This window comes from Diabrotica virgifera, chromosome 4 (assembly GCF_917563875.1).
Source record: "Diabrotica virgifera virgifera chromosome 4, PGI_DIABVI_V3a".
NCBI classification, from domain to species: domain Eukaryota; kingdom Metazoa; phylum Arthropoda; class Insecta; order Coleoptera; family Chrysomelidae; genus Diabrotica; species Diabrotica virgifera.
The window spans coordinates 7,149,032-7,174,603 of NC_065446.1; the positions used below are offsets into that span (position 1 = coordinate 7,149,032).

Sequence of the window (25,572 nt, forward strand, 5' to 3'; positions counted from 1 at the left end):
GACCGCACTAATTGAATTCAACCATTTACTGTTGAACAAACCATACAATAGAATAGCGTTTGGTCGCTGCAGTGTGGATACACGAACGTCGTCATAACAATAAAACAATGGCCGACATTATGAATGATTTTGTTATTTGTTTTGAAAAATCATTACCATCTAGACCAACTTCGCTGTCGTGGAGGAAAAAGGAACCGTTCTCGACGCACCAACAAGTGGAAGGCAAAGCAATCGAAAACATATGCTAGCATTGAAGATTTGCGATATTTCACCACGTGGTAACTAGTGGCAGAGAGAGATTGCGTCTGTTCACTCCAAGAGGAGAAATCAGAGACTTTTTCGTTTACACTGTCTAAGAGATGTCCAGGTTTCTAAAGGAGTGGGGTAGGATAGGAAGTAGAAATTATTACTCAGCACTTGATATTTTTTGTATATCCTATGATTATGTTGCTATATTGTTATAAATCTTTGTGTGACTATGTAAGATATCAACATTTCGTACTAATAATTTATTATTAGTATTATTATCCAGATTTAGCCATACGGCCCACACTCCCTCTAAGGGGAAAATTGACTCATCCCAGATACCGACGGTATCAAAAGGATTGAGCTCTGGTGGGACTCTTTCCGTGTTATCGAGCCCTAGGTGACTTGGAATGCAGGTGTATCTCCCAGAAATTTTCGTACGCATCTGGCCGTCGCGAGTAGTACAGCTTTCTGCATGGTCTTATAAAGATGTTCATTCAGACCCAGCTTTTTTATGATTTCGAGGAGGGTCTTCGGAATGACTCCAGTACTCCAGTAGTAGACATAATAATCGGTATCGTCTGGGTATTTTGCATTCTCCATTGCCTTCGTATTTTCATTTCTAGATCTCTGTACTTGGCGATCTTTTCAGTTAATTTACTACGTAGATTATTTTTGTTAGGTATCGCCACATCAATTAGTGTTGTTTGTCTTCTTAATTTATTAACTAGTACGAGATCTGGTCTATTATGTGCCACTGTTTGGTCTGTGAGCACAGTGCGGTCCCAGTATAGCTTGTAGTTGCCATCCTCAAGCATACTCTCAGGGACGTATTGATAATACGGGAGATGGTCTGTTTGGAGAAGTCCCAGCTTGATAGCTATCTCTTGATGAAGGATTTTTCCCACTGCATCATGCCGTTCCTTATATTCAGTTGCAGCAAATGCCTGGCAGCCCCCTGTAAAATGTTGGATGGTTTCTTGGGCTTGACATCCATATCGGCATCCGTCGTTTTGAACCTGAGGGTCTTTGATGATATATTTCAAGTAATTTCTGGTTGGTATAACCTGATCCTGAATGGCAAGTAATGAACCCTCCGTCTCAGGGAACATCTTTCCTGATGTCAACCAGTAGTTCGACGCTATATTGTCGACATAATCTTGGCTGACCTCATTGGGATGTTGCCCGTGCAGAGGTTTACCGATCCAGGCGCGCACTTTTTCGTCCTTAGTAAGGTGGTTTATGCGCATTTCTGGTTCCCTCAGTTTGATCGGTGTTGTAGAGTAGATGTCTCAGCCTGCATCTGAAAATAAGTTCTTAAATTAGCAATTTGTTTATCTAATTGCTCACCTATATCCATAAGTCCTCTTCCTCCTAGATATGGTGGTAATGTTGTTCGTTCTACTGCACTTTTAGGATGGTGTTTTTGTGCCTTTGTGAGGTGTGTTCGTACTTTTCGCTGAAGAGCTTCTATATCTGTTTTTGTCCACTTAACAATACCAAATGAGTAGCTAAGCGCGGAACATGCGTAGGTGTTTAGTGACTTAAACAAATTTCTACTGTTAAGGTGTGAGCGAAGCAGCTGTTTTACCCTTCGTATAAACTCAGTAGTTATCTCTGTTTTCATTTGTTTATGGTCAATTTTCCGCGCTTGCTTTACTCCAAGATATTTATACATGTCGTTTTCACCCATGGCCTCGATGTTCTGGCCATTTTGCATATCGAATCCTCCGGGCTGTACTTTTCCTCTGACTATATTTAAAATACGGCACTTATCTAGTCCGAAGTGCATACTAATATCATTAGAAAACGTTTCTACAGTTTTTAGCATCTCGTCGAGTTGGTTTCGAGTGGAAGCCATTAATTTCAAATCATCCATGTACAATAAATGATTAAGCTTCGCCACCACATTGTTGTTATTTTTGATGCTAAAACCTGCATCTGTGGAGTTCAATAGCTGAGATAGTGGGTTCATAGCTAGACAGAACCACAGAGGACTCAACGTATCTCCTTGAAACAGGCCCCGGCTGATTACGATATTTTCAGTTTCGATGTTACTTTCACCAGGTATTTGAAGGTGAATTCTAGTTTTCCACTCTGTCATTATATGTTGTAAAAAGGTTACTATATTATCATCGACTTTATATAATAATTATAATAATTATTATAATAATTTATTATTATTATATATAATTAAGTCATTATCAGTAATATATGACAAATTTTCCATATTGATTGATTGTAATAATAAAAAAAATATTTGTATATAATCTATATAAATACAATGTCAAACACTCTTTCAAGTAAACAAATTATGGTTCTAACAAAAATATTTTAACTACTAGCTTATTTTTTTCCATTCTTTTGTTTTTCATGATACTCTAATCTGTTTTTAATAGTATTAAGCAATATGTATTTTTTTCCACATATTCCGGTAAAGTCATCTGTGTCCAAGGTCCAAACCATAATGCCACCGACGCCACGCTCTACGGCAAAGTCAATTTTTTTCGCCATTGACCTTTCGTCATCATAACCAATCCACTGATCGTTATAAATTCTGTGAGGTACTTTTTGTTCATCGTCCCAATAGTAAGTGGAATCAGAACCAGAGAAGAATTCGCAGATCTGAAATCAAGATCAGATACATTTATAAATAATTACACTTTTATAAAAAATAACTTTTTATAATAAAACCTTTTTATTATTTATAGGGCCCAATATAAAATTATTTTGTTGTTTCAATTTCTATGTCATAAAAGAATTTTGTAATCGACTTTAAACTCTATAAATCAAAGAAAACTCCGATCCACTACCTTATAAAATTAAAGCTCAGAGCACGCATATTTAACGCAAAAAAGAATGTGTGTGTACTTTGTACGCACGTAAGAAGTTATACTTCTATTATTATGACTTCAACGAAATTAATATACTTAACAGGTTATTTGTATTTTATTTAAATATTAAACTAACTTTCTTTATCGACCACTTTTAAAAAAATTTTAATAAAACAATACCAAAAATATAAAAAAAATATGAATCGTCCGGGATTTGAACCCGGGACCTCATGGTCTCCGGTCACACGCTCTACCACTGAGCTATATTTCTTTTGCTTTGACAGGTTACAAGATTTCTCATACATACTGACTAAGTGAAGTAGGTATACAAAAATACTTTAAATATACTTACTAATATTATAAAATATCTTATTCCCGAGGAAGACAAATCCAAAGACACAAAAATTATTATAAATAATACATTTACTAAGAACACTAATATATCCTTTTATATGATATAGTATGACTTATTTGCTCTGACAGCGCTGATACATACATATCTTGAAAGATTAGCAACGAAATACATACTGTCTGTGTGCGCATGCGCCCGGTATGTGATAAAATTTCACTCTCGATCGTAAAGAATTATAACTTCAAAAAGGTCCCAGCATAAAATTCACAGAATATAACACTATGCTAAACTCTGAAACTGCTAGAGCTAATTACGTGAAAATCTTAGACGAAGTGTTACCATCTATGAAAACAGTGTTAACATCTACGACAATTTAAGTGTAGAAGAGCATTGGACTAAATGCAAAAAAGCCGTGCACACAGTCAAATTTTCGCGAGATTAACTGCCACGGCGAAATAACGAGAACCAACACATTGATGTGGTGCGACGATATCTCGCAGCGATAGTTAATACTGCATTATATTTTGTTAACGCAGTCGGCTGCGTTTTCTGTCGTTGTAATATGGTGTTTCAACCAATTATGCGATATATCAGATTTTTATTAACATCCTAAGTGCTCTCAACTTTATTGCAAACACACGCTAAACACAGTTACTCGAAATAACATAGTGTAGTTTACCTCCGAGGTCCAGATTATAATTCCAAAAATTACACTAGTATAAAAAAGTACTTCTTATAATACCACGGTTGTTTAATTTGGCATATATAATAATTAACATATAAAATATGAATTTTAAGTATATTAACTTTTAATTATGACATAATTGTAATACCTACATTGTGTTAAAAAATTAAAAAAAAGGTAAGCAACAGTCAGGTTTCGAACTCAGAACCTATCGATCTCCAGTCTAACGCTCTACCACTGAGCTACCATCTATCTATGACTTAACTTACGTTAAAATGGAATTCAAATGTCATAGCATTAGTCACATTTTTAAAATAGTTTGAAATTAAAAAAAAATCGATTTATCCATATAATAGCAGTTAAATATTGCATTGTTAGCCAACTCTGAGCTATTCTGAAAATTGCAGGTACCTAGGTAGCCTAGAACTATTTTTAAAATGGATTACAAAATTTGCGGAAAACGTGACACCGACCAAGCCAAGTATATAAAAACGTTTTAAAAAAATTCATAAGGTTTTTGTGTAAAGAGGTATCCACTAAATACTCTGGTCAAGTTAGCAAAATACAAGGAAAAGTTATTTACCAGCAATTTTATTGCTGGAATCGAATCTTATGATTCTATATAATAATAATATAGGTATGCAAAGTCCGCAGATAGTGTGCTACTTTTTTTATAAACAAAATGGAGCCCCCATATCGTGTTTTTTCAACTTTTGCTCTATAATTCCAAAGATTTTAATTCTACACCAAAAACACTCAAATGAAAATTTACCGTAATCAAATTCTACAGAGACATGTTTTTTTCGATTTACTTCGACGAAAATTTTCTCGGAAAATGCGGGTTTTTCCAACAAAGTCTTTAATTTTCAACTTAAATTTTAGGTAAGTAATTATCTATCTATAATTAAATAACTTGGTGACATAAAAGCTCCTTTGATATAGATTATATTTCTAGAAGCCGATGGAAATTGAATGAACACTTTAATACCCTTAAGGTGTCGTCAATGAGAGACTTATACACTTCTAATGGCAGTTAACAAGGCTTTTTCGTGCAAGTTCTATTCTGGAGAAGGCTCGTCATTTCGCTGGTCATTTGCTATCTAATTTTAGCACTGATTCTTTGATATTAATTTTTCCGACCACCATCCATTATATTTTCTTTGCGTCGACTGTTAAACCTTTTTAGCGAATTCGTTGTTTAAAGCGTTCAAGAGGGTTTGTAGGTCTTCTAGATTCTCTGTTGTTATGGCAGTGTCATCTGCGTTTGTGTATGGCGGTGACTTAATAGTGAAATTTGAATGTTTTTTACTGTATTTCCAACAGTACAATGCTGCGTATTTCAAGAACCGCTGATATCGTCAATTGATACTAAAGGACTTAGTTTATTGATACAAACCTCATGATACCCCAAAGAACCTTTCAATCCTGTGTATTCTCCCTTATTTCCGGGTCCAGCAACAGGATCATAAAGTGAAGTGTGATCCTGGTCCAGAAGAGTGAACGTTCTACCGTAAGTGGGAACACCCATATTTATTTTAGCCGGATCGACATTCATGGATAACCAATATTCAAGACCAGTAGCCTGTAACAAAAAAATTAAAATAGGAAATGGTTGAATGCTCGAATATATGAATTTTACAAAGTCAAAGGCAGATATCGAGCACTGAATTTATTTAATCTTGCCCAAGTACACTTTCGCTATATAGAGCATCTTGCCATTTCGTCAATAAAAAGAAGGTATTATCCTCGAATGTCATTTAATATGAAATAAATAATTTGGTGGCAACTTAAGAGGAAACAGTAGCGATCAACAGGTAGCGAAAACGCGTTCCAAGGTTGCGGCTGTAATTTTGAATATTGGCAATATATTTGGCACACGTATTCGTAACATAATAAAGAATGGTGGTACAGAGCTCAATTTGAAAAATATATTAATATGTGGAAACTACTCTGTCATTAAATACAATATTAAAAAAACGAGCCTGTACCGCCATTAAGAAGAACAAAAAAATACACTTTCTTAAAATAAACTTTTTTTTCCGATGCCTAGATTTTGTGTCATTTTGGAACTACTAATGAAATAAAAAAGAATGTGTGTGTACTTTGTACGCACAGTAGAAGAAGATATTCTTCTATTATATAATAGGTAATTTAAACGAAGTAAATATACTTAACAGGTTATTTGTTTTATTTAAAAATCAAACTAACTTTCTTATCTACCACTTTCAAAAATTTTTTATTAAAACAACCAAAAATAAAAAAAAAATGTGAATCGCCCAGGATTTGAACCCGCGTCATTCCAATCTCAGAGCTAACGCATTACCAACTACTCCAGCGAGGTCCTTGTAATTGACATGTAAGTTTAGGATATAATTACACAACACGGCGACATATAGTGTAAAAATGTTATGCTTACATAATATTTTATTATTTTACTACAGAGAAACACAAATCCAAAAACACAAGAGTTATAATAAATAATACATTTCCTAAAAACACTAATATATTCTTTTAATGATTTATTTGCACGGTTACACATACATACATACCTATCTTGAAAGATTAGCAATGAACTACATACTGTCTGTGTACATACTGTCTGCGCAGGCGCGCTGATTTATGTACAATTTTACCCTCAATCGAATCGCGCCTAAAGAAGAATATCTTCAAAAATTTCAGTAGTTCCAAAATGACACAAAATCTAGGCATCGGATAAAAAATTTATTTGAAGAAAGTGTAGTTTTTTGTTCTTCTTAATGGCGGTACAGGCTCGTTTTTTTAATATTGTATTTAATTACAGAGTAATTTCCACATATTAATATATTTTTCAAATTGGGCTCTGTACCGCCATTCTTTATTATATTACGAATACGTGTGCCAGATATCTCGAAAAAATGTTCAAAATTACAGCCGCAATCTTGGAACGTGTTTTTTGCTACCTGTTGATCGCTACTGTTTCCTCTTAAATTAACATATAACTACACATTTAACAAAGGACAAACAGATAAATTTGAGTGCCTGGTAAGGTTCCACATTGTATAACCTTACCAGGCACTCAAACCCTAAGGGTAAGGGATCAAAACCCCCATAAAATTATTATGGGGTGGACAAATCTCACTATAATTTTTTTTAAGATGATCCTGCCATAAGAATGATACGTGTCCATTTTTAATAAAAAATCGCTAATAGTTTTCGATATATTGGAAAAAAATCGATTTTCATTTTGTAATTTGAAAGGGCTGTAACTTTTTTTATGAACACATTTGTACTAAGGTAAGTTAGGTTCAATCGAACTATTTTTGACTCCAAATTGTGTGGTATAATTTATGACCAATCTTTTTGGGACACCCTGTATATTATACGAGTATATGAAATTAATGATAAAAGCCGCTTTTTTGCTTAAATATTATATACCCACGGGATTATACGTCTTTCTTATTGACTTCTTCCAGATATGTTGAAAAATAACGGACAGAAACTTTTCTATTTTTTAATTCGCTCTCTGGAGTTTTTGGATTTTTTTTAAATAATCTTAAATAACGATTTCCGAATTGGAAATCGAAATGTCAAATAACAGTTAAAAATATAATTTTCATTTAAATCATTTGCGGCTTAATGCCATATACTTAAAACTTAACACATAATATTATATAAGTCGTTATATACCAATAAATAATATGGTATCTTATTGAAAATTAAAGTCTAGCTACTTACAACAATGTAGGTTGAGTTCCTTCCATGTTTGTAATCTAAAGATGAAGCATGCAGAGGAGAAATATGTCCTATAAAATTGTCGAAAGCACCATGATAATCATAAGTCATAAGGTTTAACATATCCAAATATCTAAAATATTTTAAAATATTAAGGAACACAAAGTATTTAATTATATTATATTTACATTTTACGACAAACACAAGTTCATTTTCCAATTAGTATAGAATATCTACTAAGTTGTCATAAAATGGAAATATTTAAATTACTCATAAACTACTTGAAAGAAACAAATATGGTCATTTAAGTGAAATACGTATAAATATAACAAAACTAATAAATTGAGGTTAAAATAAAATAAACATCTGTGGCTAACGGACCTGCATCCATGCCATTTTTTCACACACACATACACACAAAGTATTTAATACAATAATTTAAAGAAATAAGCATAGCTAGGAAATAGTAGGGTAAAAGCAAGTCTCCCTCTCCAATTACTCTGATCATAGGCGATGCCAGGTTTTTTTCAGTAAGGGTTCCAATTAGGGATGGGAAAAACTTACCGAGTATAACCTAAAACCGGTTGTTTTACTCCACAATAATCGGTTTTTCCGGTTGTTTTTTTGTCCCGGATTTAACCGGTTTTTTTTCTTTTTAAAGTAATAACCGGTGTAAAACCGGATAAGTTACCCCTGGAAAAATATTGAAATTCAGAGCACAAATGGGGAAGTTGTTTTATATATATTATGGGGTCCATGATATATCATATTATACGGCGTCCTCATATATTTACTGGGAAACGTCTATAACCTGATATAAAAGCCTCTATAAGGTAGACCTGGTAGATATTATATTAGCCTTCAATCCTAGTATTGGTTGGACGATAAACACGGATTTGACTAGTATAGGTCGACTGTCTTTTCATCAGTGTGCCAAAATTACTATAATTATAACATTATATAACAGGAGGTCCAGTCTATGTTTACCAAACCCCAGTAGAAGAACTACAGCTACATCGGCTCCCTAATTAATGAAAAATGGACCAACAACCAAGATAAGAGCGCTATCGGAAAAGCTAGATCCACCTTCAACCGGATGAAGGCCTCCTTCAAGCGCCACAATCTAGCTCTTGGTATAAGAGGTACTATGAACGAAAATATGTGTAGAAAATTGAAAGCATTTGAGATGTTGCTATACCGGAAAATACTTAAGAATCCCATGAACTAATGAGTCGTAAATGAGAAGGTCCTCAAAAGATTGAAAATTAACCGAGACCACCATCAAATCTCGAAACCTACAATCTTTCGAACACATTATTAGAAATGAATCCAGATATGCCCTGCTACAAGCTATCCCGAACCGTTTATATATAGATTGATTATCTTGGTATCAATATAATCTTTCAATTACGGATGGTGGTTGTTGACAAAACACCGGTTTTCGTTTATACCGGTTTTTTACCTACGGTTTAACCTGGCGGTTATAACTGGTCAAAAAAACCGTTTATTCCAAAAACCGGTGTTCGGTTTTATTAGTCATAGCCAATACCCAATAGGTTACATATACATTGCGCTTTAGTTTGCGACACTTTATTCGAATCCATATCAGTATAAAAATCAGTCATCAGTGTTGTGAAATTGGTTTCAGTCAGCTTAAAATTTCTCATTTAGGCGCGAGGGAGAAAAATTTTCCCATTTTTTTCTCTGAATTCCTTATTTTTTCCGCTTATCCGGTTTTTCGCCGGTTATTATTGTATAAAGAAAAAACCAGTTATAACCGGGACAAAAAAAAAACAACCGAAAAAACCGATTACTGCAGAGGAAAAAAACCGGTTTTAAGTTAAAACCGGTAGGTTTTTCCCATCCCTACAGTTTCAATAGTATCGATTTTTAGACCGATTATAATGGAGTATCGTAAACTAAAGTGCATATAAGAAAAATGCTGTAAACTAATGCGTATTGACTATTGATTAAAAAATACCGAACACCGGTTTTTGGAATAACCGGTTTTCTGACCGGTTATGACCGGCAGGTTAAACCGTAAGTAAAAAAACAGTTATAACATAACAAACCTTTATATTTTTGTGATGGATAAGTTAAGAAGATTTCGTATATAAAATAAAATATAGGGTGTTCCTTTTAAAACAAACCTATGATTGGTCTGCCACTATGTTATCGAACACCCTGTAACATTCTAACTAATTTTGTAATGTGAAGCGCAAAGTTAGCTACAATTTTTGTTATTAACTTTTATTGCTATCTATTACTATAGCGGATCTATTGAGCTTTATCACTCTAATCAATCATCCTGTATATTTATATACATAATATACAGGGTGTAACAAAAATACAGGTCATAAATTTAATCACATATTCTGGGACCAAAAATAATTCGATTAAACCTAACTTACCTTAGTACAAATGTGCACATAAAAAAAGTTAAGTACATCCCTTTGAAGTTACAAAATGAAAATTGATTTTTTCCAATATATCGAAAACTATTAGAGATTTTTTATTGAAAATAGACATGTGGCATTATTATGGTAGTAGCATCTTAAGAGAAAATTATAGTGAAATTTGGACACCCCATACAATTTTTATGGGGGTTTTGTTCCTTTAACCCCCCCCCCAACTTTTGTGTACGTTCCAACTAAATTATTATTGTAGTACCATTAGTTAAACACAATGTTTTCAAGACTTTCTTCCTCTTAGTACTTTTTCGAAAAGTCAGTTTTTATCGAGATATTTCGAATATTTTTCATATCCACCACATATTTGTATATGGTTAAGTACGATTATGGAGACTTGGTAATAATATGAAAATTTATTTATGATTTACATTTTTAGGCATATTTTGAACCATATTAAAAAAGAAGCCACATCTCGATAAAAGGTGCCTTTTCGAAAAAATACAAAGAGGCAAAAAAGTTTTAAAAACACTGTGTTTAACTAATGGTACCGCAGTAATATTTTAATCAAAACGTACACAAATATTTGGGGGGTTAAAAGAACAAATCCCCCATAAAATTTTTATGTAAACATATTGAAAAATAAGCCTCAACTCGATAAAAACTGCCTTATCAAAAAAATATTAAGAGGCAAAAAAGTTTTAGTAATATTGATTTTAACTAATGGTACCACAATAATAATTTAACTGAGACGTACACAAAAGTTTGGGGGGTTTAAGGGAACAATATCCCTATAAAATTTTTATGGGGTGCACAAATTTTACTATAATTTTTCTTTACGATGTTTCTGCCATAAGAATGTCACATGTCCATTTTCAATAAAAAATCTCCAATAGTTTTCGATATATTCGAAAAAATCGATTTTCATTTTGTAACTTCAAAGGGCTGTAACTTTTTTTATGTGCATATTTGTACTAAGGTAAGTTAGGTTCATTTGGACTATTTTTGGTCCCAGAATATGTGATTTAATTTATGACCTGTATTTTTGTTACACCCTGTATAAATACAATAATATACAGAGAGAGTCTGTAATTTGGAATAAATTCAATATCTCAAATACTAATTGTTTTTCTGAAAAATGCTCAGACCCGTCGATTAGTATTTCAAATTGTCCTTTTTGACATATAATAATAATGTATACAGGGTGTCCCAATTTCGAGATATGACGTCATCGTTGATTTTCTTAAATGGCAACACTGTCATTTTGATAGCTATTTTGATAGGGTGTGTAAAGTTATACACAACTGCAAAATATCAAATTTTTATTCTCTACCATTTTCAAGATAATAGAAAATAACAAAGTTATGTCTGTAATTTGGAATAAATTCAATAATAAAAATACTAATTGTTTTTTTGAAAAATGCTCAGACCCGTCGACTAGTATTTCAAATTGTCATTTTTGACATACAATAATAATGTATACAGGGTGTCCCAATTTAGAGATATGACGTCGTCGTTGATTTTCTTAAATGGCAACACTGTCATTTTGATAGCTATTTTTATAGGGTGTGTAAAGTTATAAACAACTGCAAAATTTCAAATTTTTATTCCCTACCATTTACAAGATAATAAAAAATAACAAAGTTATGAAAAACAAGTAATCAAATAATAATTGAATTTAATTATTTCAAATAAGCAAATGCTCAGAACGTTGCCCATTGACAATTTGACAATAATTGAGGGCAACATTATGAGTATTTGCTTAATTGAAATAATTAAATTCAATTATTATTTGATTACTTGTTTTTCATAACTTGGTTATTTTTTATTATCTTGTAAATGGAAGGAATAAAAATTTGAAATTTTGCAGTTGTGTATAACTTTACACACCCTATCAAAATAGCTATCAAAATGACAGTGTTGCCATTTAAGAAAATCAACGATGGCGTCATATCTCTAAATTGGGACACCCTGTAAACATTATTATTGTATGTCAAAAATGACAATTTGAAATACATACTAATCGACGGCTCTGAGCATTTTTCAAAAAAACAATTAGTATTTTAATTATGGAATTTATTCCAAATTACAGACATAACTTTGTTATTTTCTATTATCTTGTAAATGGTAGAGAATAAAAATTTGATATTTTGCAGTTATGTATAACTTTACACACCCTATCAAAATGGCTATCAAAATGATAGTGTTGCCATTTAAGAAAATAAACGATAACGTCATATTTCTAAATTGGGACACAATGTATATATTATTATTGTACGTCAAAAAAGACAATTTGAAATACTAATCGACGGGTCTGAGCATTTTTCAAAAAAACAATTAGTATTTGAGATATTGAATTTATTCCAAATTACAGACTCTCTCTGAACTTGAAGACTAATAATTAAGTGTTTAAATTTAAATAAAGTTAAACATAAAGCAAAACCATTTCACTATTCTGAAGTTCATTGGACGTTTTTTAACTGACGCCATTTTCACATCCAATAAACATCCAGAATGACGTCTTTTAGAGGAATTAAATGACGCCCACTAGATGTCTTTTAGACATCTTTTGCTGTCTGGACAAATATAACCATTGCTACACCAAAATATAGTAGATTTAGTTGAAGTTACTGATACAACCGATAAAATTTCGAAATATAAAAATATGTTAATTATTTTGGGAAGTTAATACCACAAGAATATTATATTTAAAGAATTAAATAAATATCACTTACTTTGTGATTTCGTCAACATCATAAGCAGCATTAATTTTATCTACTGCTCCTGCAAGAGCTGCTGTTACCAAAAGACCTTTTGGTTTATAAGCCTCGCTAAAATCTTTCAGTAGTAATACAAAGTTTTCCTGCAAAACGTAATAATAAAACATATTATGTATTAATCCTTTGCCGACAGAAATGAATATAGTGTATAAATAGCAAATAATAAATGGCCACACCAAATTTGTGGTACAAAATGTACCAATAAACATTCTGTCTATATTATCTCATCACACTCATCCATACTTTTGTTTCTTAGAAAATTGCATTATGTTTCATATTTTTTTTTGTTTTCGACATATATCATTTAATATAGTATAATAATATAAATCACAATACACGAAACTTATCTCTCTCTTCAATGCTGACCCCCCGGAGGGAGTGTAGTGGCCGACGTGATGTCGTGCATTGTCGTTCTCCAAAGATCTCTGTCTCTAGTCATTTCTTTTATTTCATGCATAGGTCTTTTGCATATTCCTGTAATTTGATCGACCCATCTTGTTGGGGATCCTCCTCTTGATCTTCGGCCTTCCACCTTTCCTTGTATAATGAGTCTTTTCATGTTTTCTGTGGTTGTTCTCATAACATGTCCAAAGTATTTTAATTGTTGGAGATAAACTTTAGCGGAGAGTCTTTGACTAACACTTATAGCCTGGGAGGTAGTGTCAAATTTGACCGGAGCATTTTAGCATGGCTGGTTTCTTTTTATTTAGGTAGGTGTTCCAAAGCTTATTAACAAATCATGTGTCAGCTGGCCCAAAACCGGGGATTTTAGACAAGAAAAGGTAAAATATGAAAGTTGATGGACAAACGCTACAACTTAAATGTCAAATATTTATATACGTTACTCGGAACATTTGATCGTCTTGCTTACTTGGCTCCTACCTTTCACTCAGGAGATCCAGGTTCAAATCCTGACGCGGAAAATTCTTTTTGTTTTTTAAATTAACATTTTATTTTGAAAAATAATTATTTTTATAACACCACGTTTTTATTATTTATACGAGACAATATAAAAAAAATCTGTTTTTCTTTTATAAAATCGAAAACTATGCATTTTTGATCATAATATTATGATTGATCTTAATAAGCAAATTTGTTGTATATGAACCTCTGAAGGTTCCTGAGTTGGTAAGACCAACAATCTAAGGGGAAAGGGAGACATTATTTGTTATTTTTTTGGACAAACTGTTTTTTCTTAATTTTATATGTTGTAGAACCGAAAGATACAATCCTAAATTTTCACTTTTCTCTCACCAACCCCCATTTTTTAATAGCAATCTAAATATTTCCCTATTCTCTATAATACATAAAAATGAATGTTTGTCTGTACCTATGTCTCTTATCGAATCGTAAACTATGCATTTGGTAGAAAAAAGTATAGGTACGCAATATTTTTTAGTAGTTTTTGGCTTTCTGGTAATTTTTAGGTATTAAACTTTCAAACATTATTTAGTTTTAAGGTGGTACGAAGTTTGCCGGATCAGCTAGTTAATAATAAAAAATATTGGACTAGTGTGGCAAAGATTAAAAAGTATACATCAATAATTTATGAATTTTAGATTGTAATAAAAAAGTGTCAGCTGCAGCATGTACGTTGCAAAAAATGTTAGCTGGCCAAGTGGACATGCCGTGGTATTATAAAAATAACTATTTTTCAAAATAAAATGTCAATTTAAAAAACAAAAAGAATTTTCCGTGCCAGGATTTGAACCCGGATCTCCTGAGTGAAAGGTAGGAGCCAAGTAAGCAAGTCTATCAAATGTTATGAGTAACGTATATAAATACCTGACATTTAAGGTGTAGCGTTTGTCCATCAACTTTCATATTTTACCTTTTCTTGTCTAAAATCCCCGGTTTTGGGCCAGCTGACACATCATTTGTTAATAAGCTTTGGAACACCTACCTAAATAAAAAGAAAACAGCCATGCTAAAATGCTCCGGTCAAATTTGACACTACCTCCCTGGCTATTAGGTCTCTCAAAATTGAATTATTTATCCTACGGCCGGTCCAAGGAATTCGTAACATTCGTCTCCAATAAAACATTTCAGTGGCGCCAATCTTTTTCTTTCCGATTTTCTCAGGGTCCAAGATTCACATTCGTAGGTCAGTATTGGGAATATTATGCAGTTGATCAACCTCATCTTTGACAGTCTTGAAATGTGATAGTCCTTCCATGTTTTGGTCATTTTTGCTATGGCAACCTTATGTAAGATATAAGAATAAGCTCACAACCTCAAACCGGTCAATTATGATTATCTATGGATCATTATTATGTAGTCTATCCATTATCATGATCTTTGTCTTTGATATGTTTAACTACAGACTAAATATTTGACTTTCGTTTTCGACCAGTCGTATAGGATCAACCAGCTCTGCTTGACTATTTGCAACAAGGGATGTGTTATCCACGAAACGTAGGTTGTTAATTTTTTGACAATTTATTGAGATGCCCTTTTCCCATTCTTCAAATGCTATTTTCATAATATGCTTCCCATATATATTGATTCATTGTGGGAACAGTATACATCAATGTCTGACACCCCGTTCTGGATGAAATTCGTTTGAAAGTGTGTCAAGCACTTTAACTGATCCAGTAATATGTTCGTATAGTTCGGTTATAAGCGAAATTAGGTGCCGTGGTACTTCTTTTAGTATTCGCCATAAGTGTCTTCGCTTGACCCTGTCGAACGCTGTACGATAATCAATAAAACATATGTATAGTGGAATATTGATTTCCCTAGATTTTTCGATTATCATTCTTATATTCAATAGGTGTTCTCGAGTGCCTCTAACTTTAGTAAAGAAACCAGTTTGCTCTTGTGGAATTTCTCTTTGAAAGAATGTTTTCAGCCTCTCATTGATTTGTAGCATTATCTTGCTGGCATGTGATATAAGAGAAATAGTTCTATAATTGTCTCATTTATGGAAGCTGCCTTTTTTGTGTATTGTTGTTATTGTAGATTTTGTCCAGTCTTCAGACCATTGTTTGGAATGCTATATTTGGTACAGAGTAGATGAATTAATTTTACAAAACTTATTTTTAAGGGAGAAAGTATAGAGGAAAGCATAAAATAAAAAAATAAAATATGTGTTCGGTGTTCCTGTGATGACTTTATTGGAGCAAAGTTAATTCTTCAGAAATCCATTTTAACATAATCTATCTACCAAAAAAGTGTTAGCATCTGACTTGTTTTTAAAACCCCCACCACACCCGAACATGACAGTAAAATTCACTTACTATATAGAAATATCATAGTAAATGATTCAGGAAAGTCAGGGATATAATACCATCTCGAAATGGGACCAAAGAAGACCTGGTGGCATACGCTTAGAAAGATATGTCGGTAAAAGGAATCGATATTGATAACCCAGCATAGGGATAAATATAAACAGATACAATTCTCGTATCACAGTGTTGCTTGCCATACTGCTGCGAAACGGCATGACCGGTTTTTATGAAATTTTATAAGTATATTCGGTAGATATGAGAATAGGTTATAATATATTTTTCATCCCTTAAGTGATACTAGTGGTCCACCTCAAATATATTTTTTAATTTTTTGTACAATTTTTATTATTTTTATTTTTTATGATGTGGCTTTAAAAAATGCATACAACCCTTAATTTTCACACTCTTATCACCAAACCCCTATTTTTTAATGGCCATATTAGTAATTTAATCATTTTTAATCGTGGTCGATAACTGATCAATTATCACTTGATCAATTATCTTCGCTTATCTATCTTTATCACTTCTCACCAGTAAACATGGTTGTAGTATCTTGCTTGTTGGATTGTGAAGAGATAAAGTATACTTGCGATAATGAGTTATGTATTTAGTATGATTACATAAAACAAATGTCAATTGTTTAGAATGAACAACGTACCTTATAAAAAAATACTGGATCCTTTGTAAAAGGTATATTTAAAGACCCCAATAAGGGTTACATCACATAAACAAAACCTTTTCGGATTAACAAATAATCCATCATCAGTGTTAAAAGCCCCAAAAGGATAAGCATAACCTAATTAATTAAGGAAAATGTAAAAGTTGACTAAGGTTAAGAATTGCCAGAGGTTATATATACTTACAATAGCATGCATGCGTGAGCCACCAAAAAGTTATGGGTAAAAACCCTTTAAATGTTACAAGATCTTAAATTATACTACATATTGTAAATAAAAATAATGGATGTTGCAAATATTCCTGGATATTACCCAGGGCAACACAGGACTCTAACCCACGTGGATGTAACGTGATAGGGATGAACCTCACATTTTGAGAGTTGAATATCAACTGAAGGTAAATGAACTTTAGAAGTATGTCAAAGACAAACTGTCAATGCAACGTTACGAGCTGTTTTATTGTTACTTCAGCTAACGAATTTAAAGTTTAAGTTGATATTGAAAATAAAACATTATCAGATATCCATACATTGGGATTAAAAATATTCAAACCTAAATGTAAAAATTGTGAAATATGCAATGATTAAATATATGAATATGACGACGAAAATGATCCAGTATTTTTTGTGATTTATGGTATATAGCCAGCTGCAGGAATTTTCTTTCCTTGTGGATTTTTTTAACGTACCTTATCTTCGAAATGAGCCGCACTTCTTAATGTTGGATATTCCCAATCTATATCAATACCATCGAACTTATATTTTTCAATTAATTCTAATGTTTGAGATACCAGTCGGCTTCTGCTTTCGGGATCAGCACTCACAGCAGAGAAATTTTTGGAACCCTCATTCCATCCTCCAAGACTAATCAATATTTTTAATTCTGGTTGAGATTGTTTTAATTCAGCCAGATGTTGAAAACCGTCTAAAACAATTAAATATGGACATATACCTCTCAAAATTTTACGTATTGTGACGAATTACCGACCGCAAATAACAGGTTCCTTCTCGACAGCCCATCACGTAGGAGATATCTGGAACAATGACTCACCGAACGAGTGAGGAAATGATTTCTCGTGAATGTTCGACAGTCAAGGCCACGGATTACTAGTGATGGGCGGTTCCGTTTTTCTGGAACGTTCAAGAAAATGTCTGGTATTTTGTATTCAATATATAGGGAACGAATTTTGTAAATAGAGTTAGTCTGTAAAATAATTTCGTCTGTACAGTTATATAAATAAAGTTGTATATACATACGAACCGCTAGTCTCATTGTAGTTATGTTATTACAGTAAAAAAACTGCTACAGTATTTTGTTTGATTGAGTATTTAAGATGCTACCCAAAAACTGGTAATGTAAAAATAAAATCAACCATTCACGCAAGCCTAGCACAGTCCATAAGCTTTTTTTACTGGAACACCCTCTATATTTTTTATATATTTAAAAGTTGCTTGAAGGTATGTATCCATTAGGTTGGTGCTGCGTGTTTGTAGGGGAGGGCATACCGTATCCATTCGAGCAGATACGTACCTTAAGGGTGAAATTTTGAAATCATAAAGTATGGTAACCACTTATGGAATAAAATTGTTTGTGTCCTTATTTTAGAAAATTATAAAAAATACTAGGACACGTTAATTTTTAAATTCAAATGGGCGCTTTATAAATATAAAGTTAAATATACAGGACGATTCACCCAACTATTGCATAGTCCATGATCTTTAGTTTTAATGAACCATCCTGTATATTTTTATGTTTTTAGAAGCTACTTGATGATTTCATCTCAAGAAGTGTGTTATCTACGATATTATGAGTAATTCAAGGTGAAATTTTGAAATTATGTATAAATTTCGTCAAGACATTAAATACAAAACTAGTTTCTGTCCTTGTGGGATCGGTACTCACCGGAGGGACCGCAGACGTTCGGATACAATTAGCGTCTCTTTGCAAAGACAATGACGTCGACTTTGCAAAGTAACAAGACACTTACTCAACACACACACTACACATTACACCTGAGTTAGTGATAAGTTATACAATTACGTGGCTAAAGGTTCTAGTTCTAAACCAAGGCCACAATCAGAGAAAAAAAATACAAAACTCAATATACGTATTTATACTTAGTTTAGAAAAATTTTGTCTTTATTCAGCTAATTTAAAAAATAATGCCATCATTTAAAGTATGATGAATTATTCGTTTCAAAATTTTATGTATTTAATACCTTGACGAATACACTGCGAGGCATAAGTTAGGGATATTTGATTTTCTCGGGAACATATTAACGGATTCCGTCAGTTTTTTTTATTATTTTAGATTTTTATGTAGTATTTACACAGTTGTGCAAAGGTTTACTCAAACTTATTTTTTGTACTTATACCAGGTGGAAGAAACGAAGTGTTTTTCTTATATTAAGTTTGAAACACCCCTTAGGGAGGACAAGATACAAATGTGAGTATCCATCGGAAACGTATTGTAATCTTATGTTTTGTGAACATTTTGTTTTTTGAATATGTCCAATTTTTGATTTTGTTTTGCAGTGTCAAAAATGCTTAGAAGTTAAAATTCGCAATTTATGGTTACGATTTATCCCTGGAAGTTAAATAGACGTATCAGTTTTCATTTTTCTAAATAGTAGCGTTTTCAATAGTATTATTGAAAATACGCCATCTTCAAAGAGCTCTAGCTCCCTTAGGAAGCATTTTCGGACTAGTTGATTTGGGGTAAACCGTAATATTTTGAGCCTAGGAATCTACAGGTAAAATATTTCCAATTATTAATCAAACAGGCTACGTAATCTACGTATGTTTTCTAACAGTTTCAAATGAATAAGTATACTTACGGTATTTACCATCATCGTCGGATTCCCAAGGGTCTACTATGAATAAAGAACCGTCTTCAAATAATTCTACGAACGCAAAATTAATGTGGGTGCACAAAGAGGGGTCTATATTAGAAATATCAAACTTTGCTGCAGTAAAATTTCTATATATAGCCCAGCTTGAAAAATAACACACAATATTGTATCCAGACGCTAAAATAATTAAAATTAAAAAATAATTAAAATCATTATAATATTAACATAATAATATGATAACTAATAGTTAGATATTAGTGTAGGAAACAAAGGTTGAACCTTGCAAAATGGTCAAGTCCGGTTTTATTTTTTTTCTGTTATATCAAGGGGTGCTTATTATAAGACTAACTTTTTCTGAAAAAATGTCGTCCCGGAACCCCCCTTTTCACCCCTTTAAAGGGGATAAAATTTTTTTTTATAGAAATATGAAGAGGACTATATTTTCTACGATTTATTTCCCGGCAGAATATGTCTATCATCCACCGTTTAGCAGGGGTGGCGCCCCAAAGTTGACAAGTTTTTAAAAAAGATGTTTTTAAAAAATATATATTTTCCCCTAACTCTAAGGCTACGGCTCCACGGGCTGGAAATTGACGCTAGCAGTAGCCGCAAAACGAACTAAAGGTTCCTCAGAACGGAATAGGAATAGCCGAACTGTACCGACTACGCACAAGTCCTGTAGTCGGTACAGTTCGGCTATTCCTATTCCGTTCTGAGGAACCTTTAGTTCGTTTTGCGGCTACTGCTAGCGTCAATTTCCAGCCCGTGGAGCCGTAGCCTTACGGAAATTAAGAAGAAATTCTGCGGAAATTATTCACAAATAAGTGACTGATTTTTTGGTATATGTTTTACTTAAAGGTAATTGCCCTATTTTTAATTACAGGGTGTTACATTTTAAAAAACCCCTTTTTATACCATCTGAACCGTTTATGCTAGAGTAAAAAGACTTTTAGAGATTACCCACGTACTGGTGTTATTTAAAAATTTGTATAATGCACCCCCATTGTTTTCCCGGGACCACCCAAAAAAAAAGAAGAATTAATAAATAAAGTGATTTTATTGGAATCCTTAACACACAATGCCCTTCATTAATATGCTTCATATATCATTTTGTGCACGTTATTATTACCCATGCATGGACACCAAAAGCGATTTCCTAGTGCAATCCCTGTAGGCAAAAAAAATAAATAAAATGGGGGGGTCGAATTTTTTTTTATTTTTGCTTTTTGGTCCATATGGGCATATGCTTCATCAATAGTGCTTTTCAAAAATATATATGGTTATTGCAACATCCCTGCGGAAACCACCCCTATCCTTGAAAATATACTGCAGAAACTACCCCTATCCCTTGGCGAGGATGTTTTTACGATTTTCTCATTACCCATGCATTCTTTTTAAACAAAACTTAAAAACATAAATTTTCAACCCCCCATTTTATTTATTTTTTTTTGGCTACAGGGGTTGCACTAGGAAATCTCTTTTGGTGTCCATGCATGGGTAATAATAACGTTCACAAAATGATATATGAAGCATATTAATAAAGGGCATTGTGTGTGAAGGATTCCAAGAAAATCACTTTATTTATTAATTCTTCTTTTTTTTGGGGTGGTTCCGGGAAAAAAATGGTGGTGCATTATACAAATTTGTAAATAACACCAGTACATGGGTAATCTCTAAAAGTCTTTTTACTCTAGCATAAACGGTTCAGATGGTATAAAAAGGGGTTTTTTAAAATGTAACACCCTGTAATTAAAAATAGGGCAATTACCTTTAAGTGAAACATATACCAAAAAATCAGTCACTTATTTGTGAATAATTGCCGCAGGATTTCTTCTTAATTTCCGTTAGAGTTAGGGAAAAATATATATTTTTTAAAAACATCTTTTTTAAAAACTTGTCAACTTTGGGGCGCCACCCCTGCTAAACGGGGGATGATAGACATATTCTGCCGGGAAATAAATCGTAGAAAATATAGTCCTCTTCATATTTCTATAAAAAATTTTTTTTGTAAAAGTTACAAGAAGGGCTTCGTTCCGGAAAAACCACGAATTACCCCCTTCAAAGGGGTGAAAAGGGGGGTTCCGGGGCGAAATTCTTTCAGAAAAAGTTAGTCTTATAATAAGCACCCCTTGATATACCAGAAAAAAAAAATAAAACCAGACTTGTGTCCATTTTGCAAGGTTCAACCTTTGTTACCTACACTATATTATAGTGTAATGAAAAATGAAAAAATTGAGATAAGGAGAGCGGTCAGGCAAAGGTTGCATACTGTCGCTGATATTGGTTAATGCTTATTCTGGAGAAATCATACAAGAAGCTTTGGTAAACGAGACAGTGAGCTTGCAGTGAGTACAAAAAGTGAAACTTGCGCTGTATCATTTACTTCATAAGACTCGACAATTGCTATTGATAAAGCCGAAACCAATTTCAGATCTTCGATATGCTGGGTGGATATATTCCGGCACATTTTAATTGTACTAAACTTGCGTGCATAGAAATCCGCCCACTTAAAAATTTGGCCATTTTTGGCGATTCCTCGTATTTCCTAAACCTGTTGGCCGATTTAAATGATTTTGTAATATGTTATAGCCTTATTCTTTAACAATATCGCTTTAAGAATATTGTTACTAAACAGGTAAATTTTTATTGTATACCGGATGTACGAATCAAGCTGTGTTTTTTTCATCAAAGTTCACATCACCCTGTGGTTCTAGCATTTATAAAATACTGAAATTAAAACCCAACTATAGCCTCAGGTTTTCTTAATATTCTATTTTTTGATTCATTCACTTATGTTGGATAATAAAAAAGTTAGGTACTTTAACAACTTGACACGCTCTTCATCAATACAGGGTATTTCTAGATAAGTGCGACAAACTTTAAGGAGTAATTCTGCATGAAGAAATAATGACAGTTTGCTTTATAGACGTATGTCCGCAAATGTTTCGTTTCCGAGATATGGGATGTTGAATTTTTTCTTACAAACTAACGATTTATTTATTGCTCTAAAACAAGTTGGAAATTGCCAATGAAATTTGGTAGGTTTTAAGAGATAGTTATTACGGATTTTTTGACATACAATTAAGAATTTTATATTCACCATTAGCTTGCGTACGGGTAATATGCTAGGCCATATTACCCGTATGCGCGATAATGGTGAATATTAAATTCTTAATTGTATGTTAAAAAATATGCAATAACTACGTATTAAAACCCACCAAATTTTATTTGCATATCTCAACCGGTTTTAAAGCAATAAATAAATCGCCAGTCATTATTTTTTCATGCAGAATTACCCCTTAAAGTTCGCCATACTTATGTAAAAGCACCGTGTATTGATAAAGAACATGTCTAGTTGTTAAAGCACCTAACTTTCTTATTATCCAACATAAGCAAATGATTCAAAAAAGAGAATGTTAAGAAAATCTGAGGCTATAGTTGGGTTTTAATTTCAGTATTTTTCCGGTTTTTATTTTACAATAAAACTATTGAAAATCACAATATACAATTACAACAAATGCAATTAAATACCTACATTGAACCTGCAATGAAATAATCAGAAAGAAATTGGAAACAACCGGTCGAAATATGAACAGCTGTGAGAAACCTCTTCAAAATTGGATAAAGCAAATGGGTTTTATATTAAAAAGAATAAATTATCGTCAAGCAGTTATGAAAAGCCTAAGAATAGTCAACAGACGTAATATGGACCTAGAACAAATTACTAAATATAGGCAAGAAAATGGGCGAATTTACTCTTTAGATTAAACTTGGTATGACACTCACGATACAGTAAAGTAAGGATGGGCAGATGGTTCAAACATGTGCATATCAAAAATTCCTGCAAATGATGTATCGCGGCTAATTATTGCAGGGATAGATACCGAATGCTTTAATATTATGTGGGAAGAAAATAGAGGATTGTAAAGTTGACTAGTTGACCTAGTTGAAATATTTGACCTGGGTTGATGACAAAAATGACCAAAGCAAAGAAATTAAAGTCCGAATTGAAACTGCAGGGCAAGCATTTATAAAAATGAAGACACTGCTTACAAACAAAGACCTTCAGTTACCTCTCAGATTCAGGGCTCTAAGATGCTACATATTTTCTATATTACTATACGGAATGGATCATTTATTTCCATTACATTACATAGCTTGGACATTGAAAAGACAACACATAAGAAAAATAGAAGCGTTCGAAATGTGGTGTTACAGAAGAATATTGAAAATTCAGTGGGTTCAAAGGATTACCAATGTTGAAGTGCTACGACGTTTAAATAAGGAGTTAGAAATTAGGACCAGTATAAAAACAAGAAAACTGGAATATTTGGTTCACATTACCAGATGAGAAACGTAAGAGTTACTGAGAGTTATTATACAAGGAAGGATCCAAGGAAGGATCCAAGGAAGAAGAAGCATAGGAAGAAGACGCATCTCCTGGCTGAGGAACCTTAGAGAATGGTTTAACTGTAGTTCATTACAACTGTTCAGAGCAGCAGCCAATAAAGTGACCATAGCCATTATGATATCCAACCTCCGATTGGAGATGAAACTTTAAGAAGAAGAAAGTTGACTACCAGTAGAATATGAAAGCTGATACTTTTAAAGATTGGTGTGAAAACTTACTGTTCCCAAACTTAGAGCCAACCACATTGCTTGATAACGCTTCCTACCATTAGCGACAGCTGACTAAGATACCAAATGTATATTCAAAAAAGCTGAACTGCAAAGCTTTGTGTAGCTTGGCAGTTCAGCTATGCAACATTATTTCTATTTTGAAGATTTTTATACAAAATAAAACAGATTAGGTATTAAAATTCTACACACGAAGCAAGAAAGTATTGCCGAAAAGCATGGACACACTATATTGAGACTTCCCTCCTATTTTTGTGTTTTCAATCCCATTGAGTTAATTGGGGACAATTAAAACCAAATATAAGGCGTACAAATACGTTTCCCAAATTAGATAAAAAGCTAATTGAGAAAATTAAAAAAGAAGTGTAATATTACCAAAGAAGACTAGCAAACAAGAATGGCCAAAGTGATCAAAGTTGCAGAATATTATAATATGAAGATTGGGCACTTCCACATTAATGGTGAAAATAAATTAATTATTGAATTTGATGATGAGAGTGACGCAGAAAATACGGAAGAAGTAGAAAATGAATTACGAGTATCAGTTTTAATTGTTCTTCCGACCAATTACAAGTGGAGTAAGTAATGAAAACACTAGGTTAAAATATATATTTACGAAACAGTTCGTGAAGCATGCTTTTTGCGCACGCACGCGATGTTTAGAGCACGAGCAGGGCGAGTGCTGTACATCGCGTAAGTCCCTGTAAAGTATACGTCCCTGTAAATTTAAATGCAAATAAAAAATGGTCAAAATTAATTTAAATTTTAAGAACAAAGGTATATACCTCAGTAAACAATTTGTATTTTTAGTGAGGTACATATTTAATTACCAGAAAAAATAGCTTAAAGAAGAACTATCAAAACCTGTACATTGAACCGGTCTACTATTTCTATTACTTACACTATACCTACTTACCTGGTTCTAAAAGCAATACTAAAAATATCAGAGAAAGGGTACATAATCCCACTTGTAACCTCATTTTTCAGCAGTATAGTAAAATGTTATAAAATTCAATAAAAGCATATCAGTGCATAAACATTATTTATATAGTTTTTAATATTGTTATCAAGAATGATGGAGAATTTGATTAATTATATAAATATTAACACTTTTAGCTACTAATTGATAAAGTTTTAAAAGTATTTTCCAAAGATAAAA

The 25,572-nt window shown here is 32.8% G+C and overlaps 1 protein-coding gene across 1 annotated transcript; it reads right to left on the reverse strand.

Annotated features, from left to right (window-relative positions):
* Nucleotides 1-2,404: 2,404 nt before the first annotated feature.
* LOC126882897 (probable chitinase 2) lies at nt 2,405-25,572 on the reverse strand. The gene is made up of 7 exons (XM_050647967.1): nt 25,330-25,572; nt 19,761-19,952; nt 17,612-17,847; nt 12,972-13,099; nt 7,832-7,961; nt 5,514-5,699; nt 2,405-2,871 (listed from the first exon to the last, which is right to left on the reverse strand). Exons 1-7 carry the CDS (start codon nt 25,391-25,393, stop codon nt 2,593-2,595), a joined length of 1,215 nt encoding a protein of 404 aa, XP_050503924.1. The 5' UTR covers nt 25,394-25,572; the 3' UTR covers nt 2,405-2,592.

Coding starts and splice junctions, on each gene's coding strand:
- LOC126882897 (XM_050647967.1), bottom strand. CDS start 25,393: ATGAGGTTACAAGTGGGATTATGTACCCTTTCTCTGATATTTTTAGTA. Junction 7,962..12,971: donor GATGTTGACGAAATCACAAA/GTAAGTGATATT, acceptor AAAATATTTTAG/ATATTTGGATATGTTAAACC. Junction 5,700..7,831: donor GGAACTCAACCTACATTGTT/GTAAGTAGCTAG, acceptor TTTTTGTTACAG/GCTACTGGTCTTGAATATTG.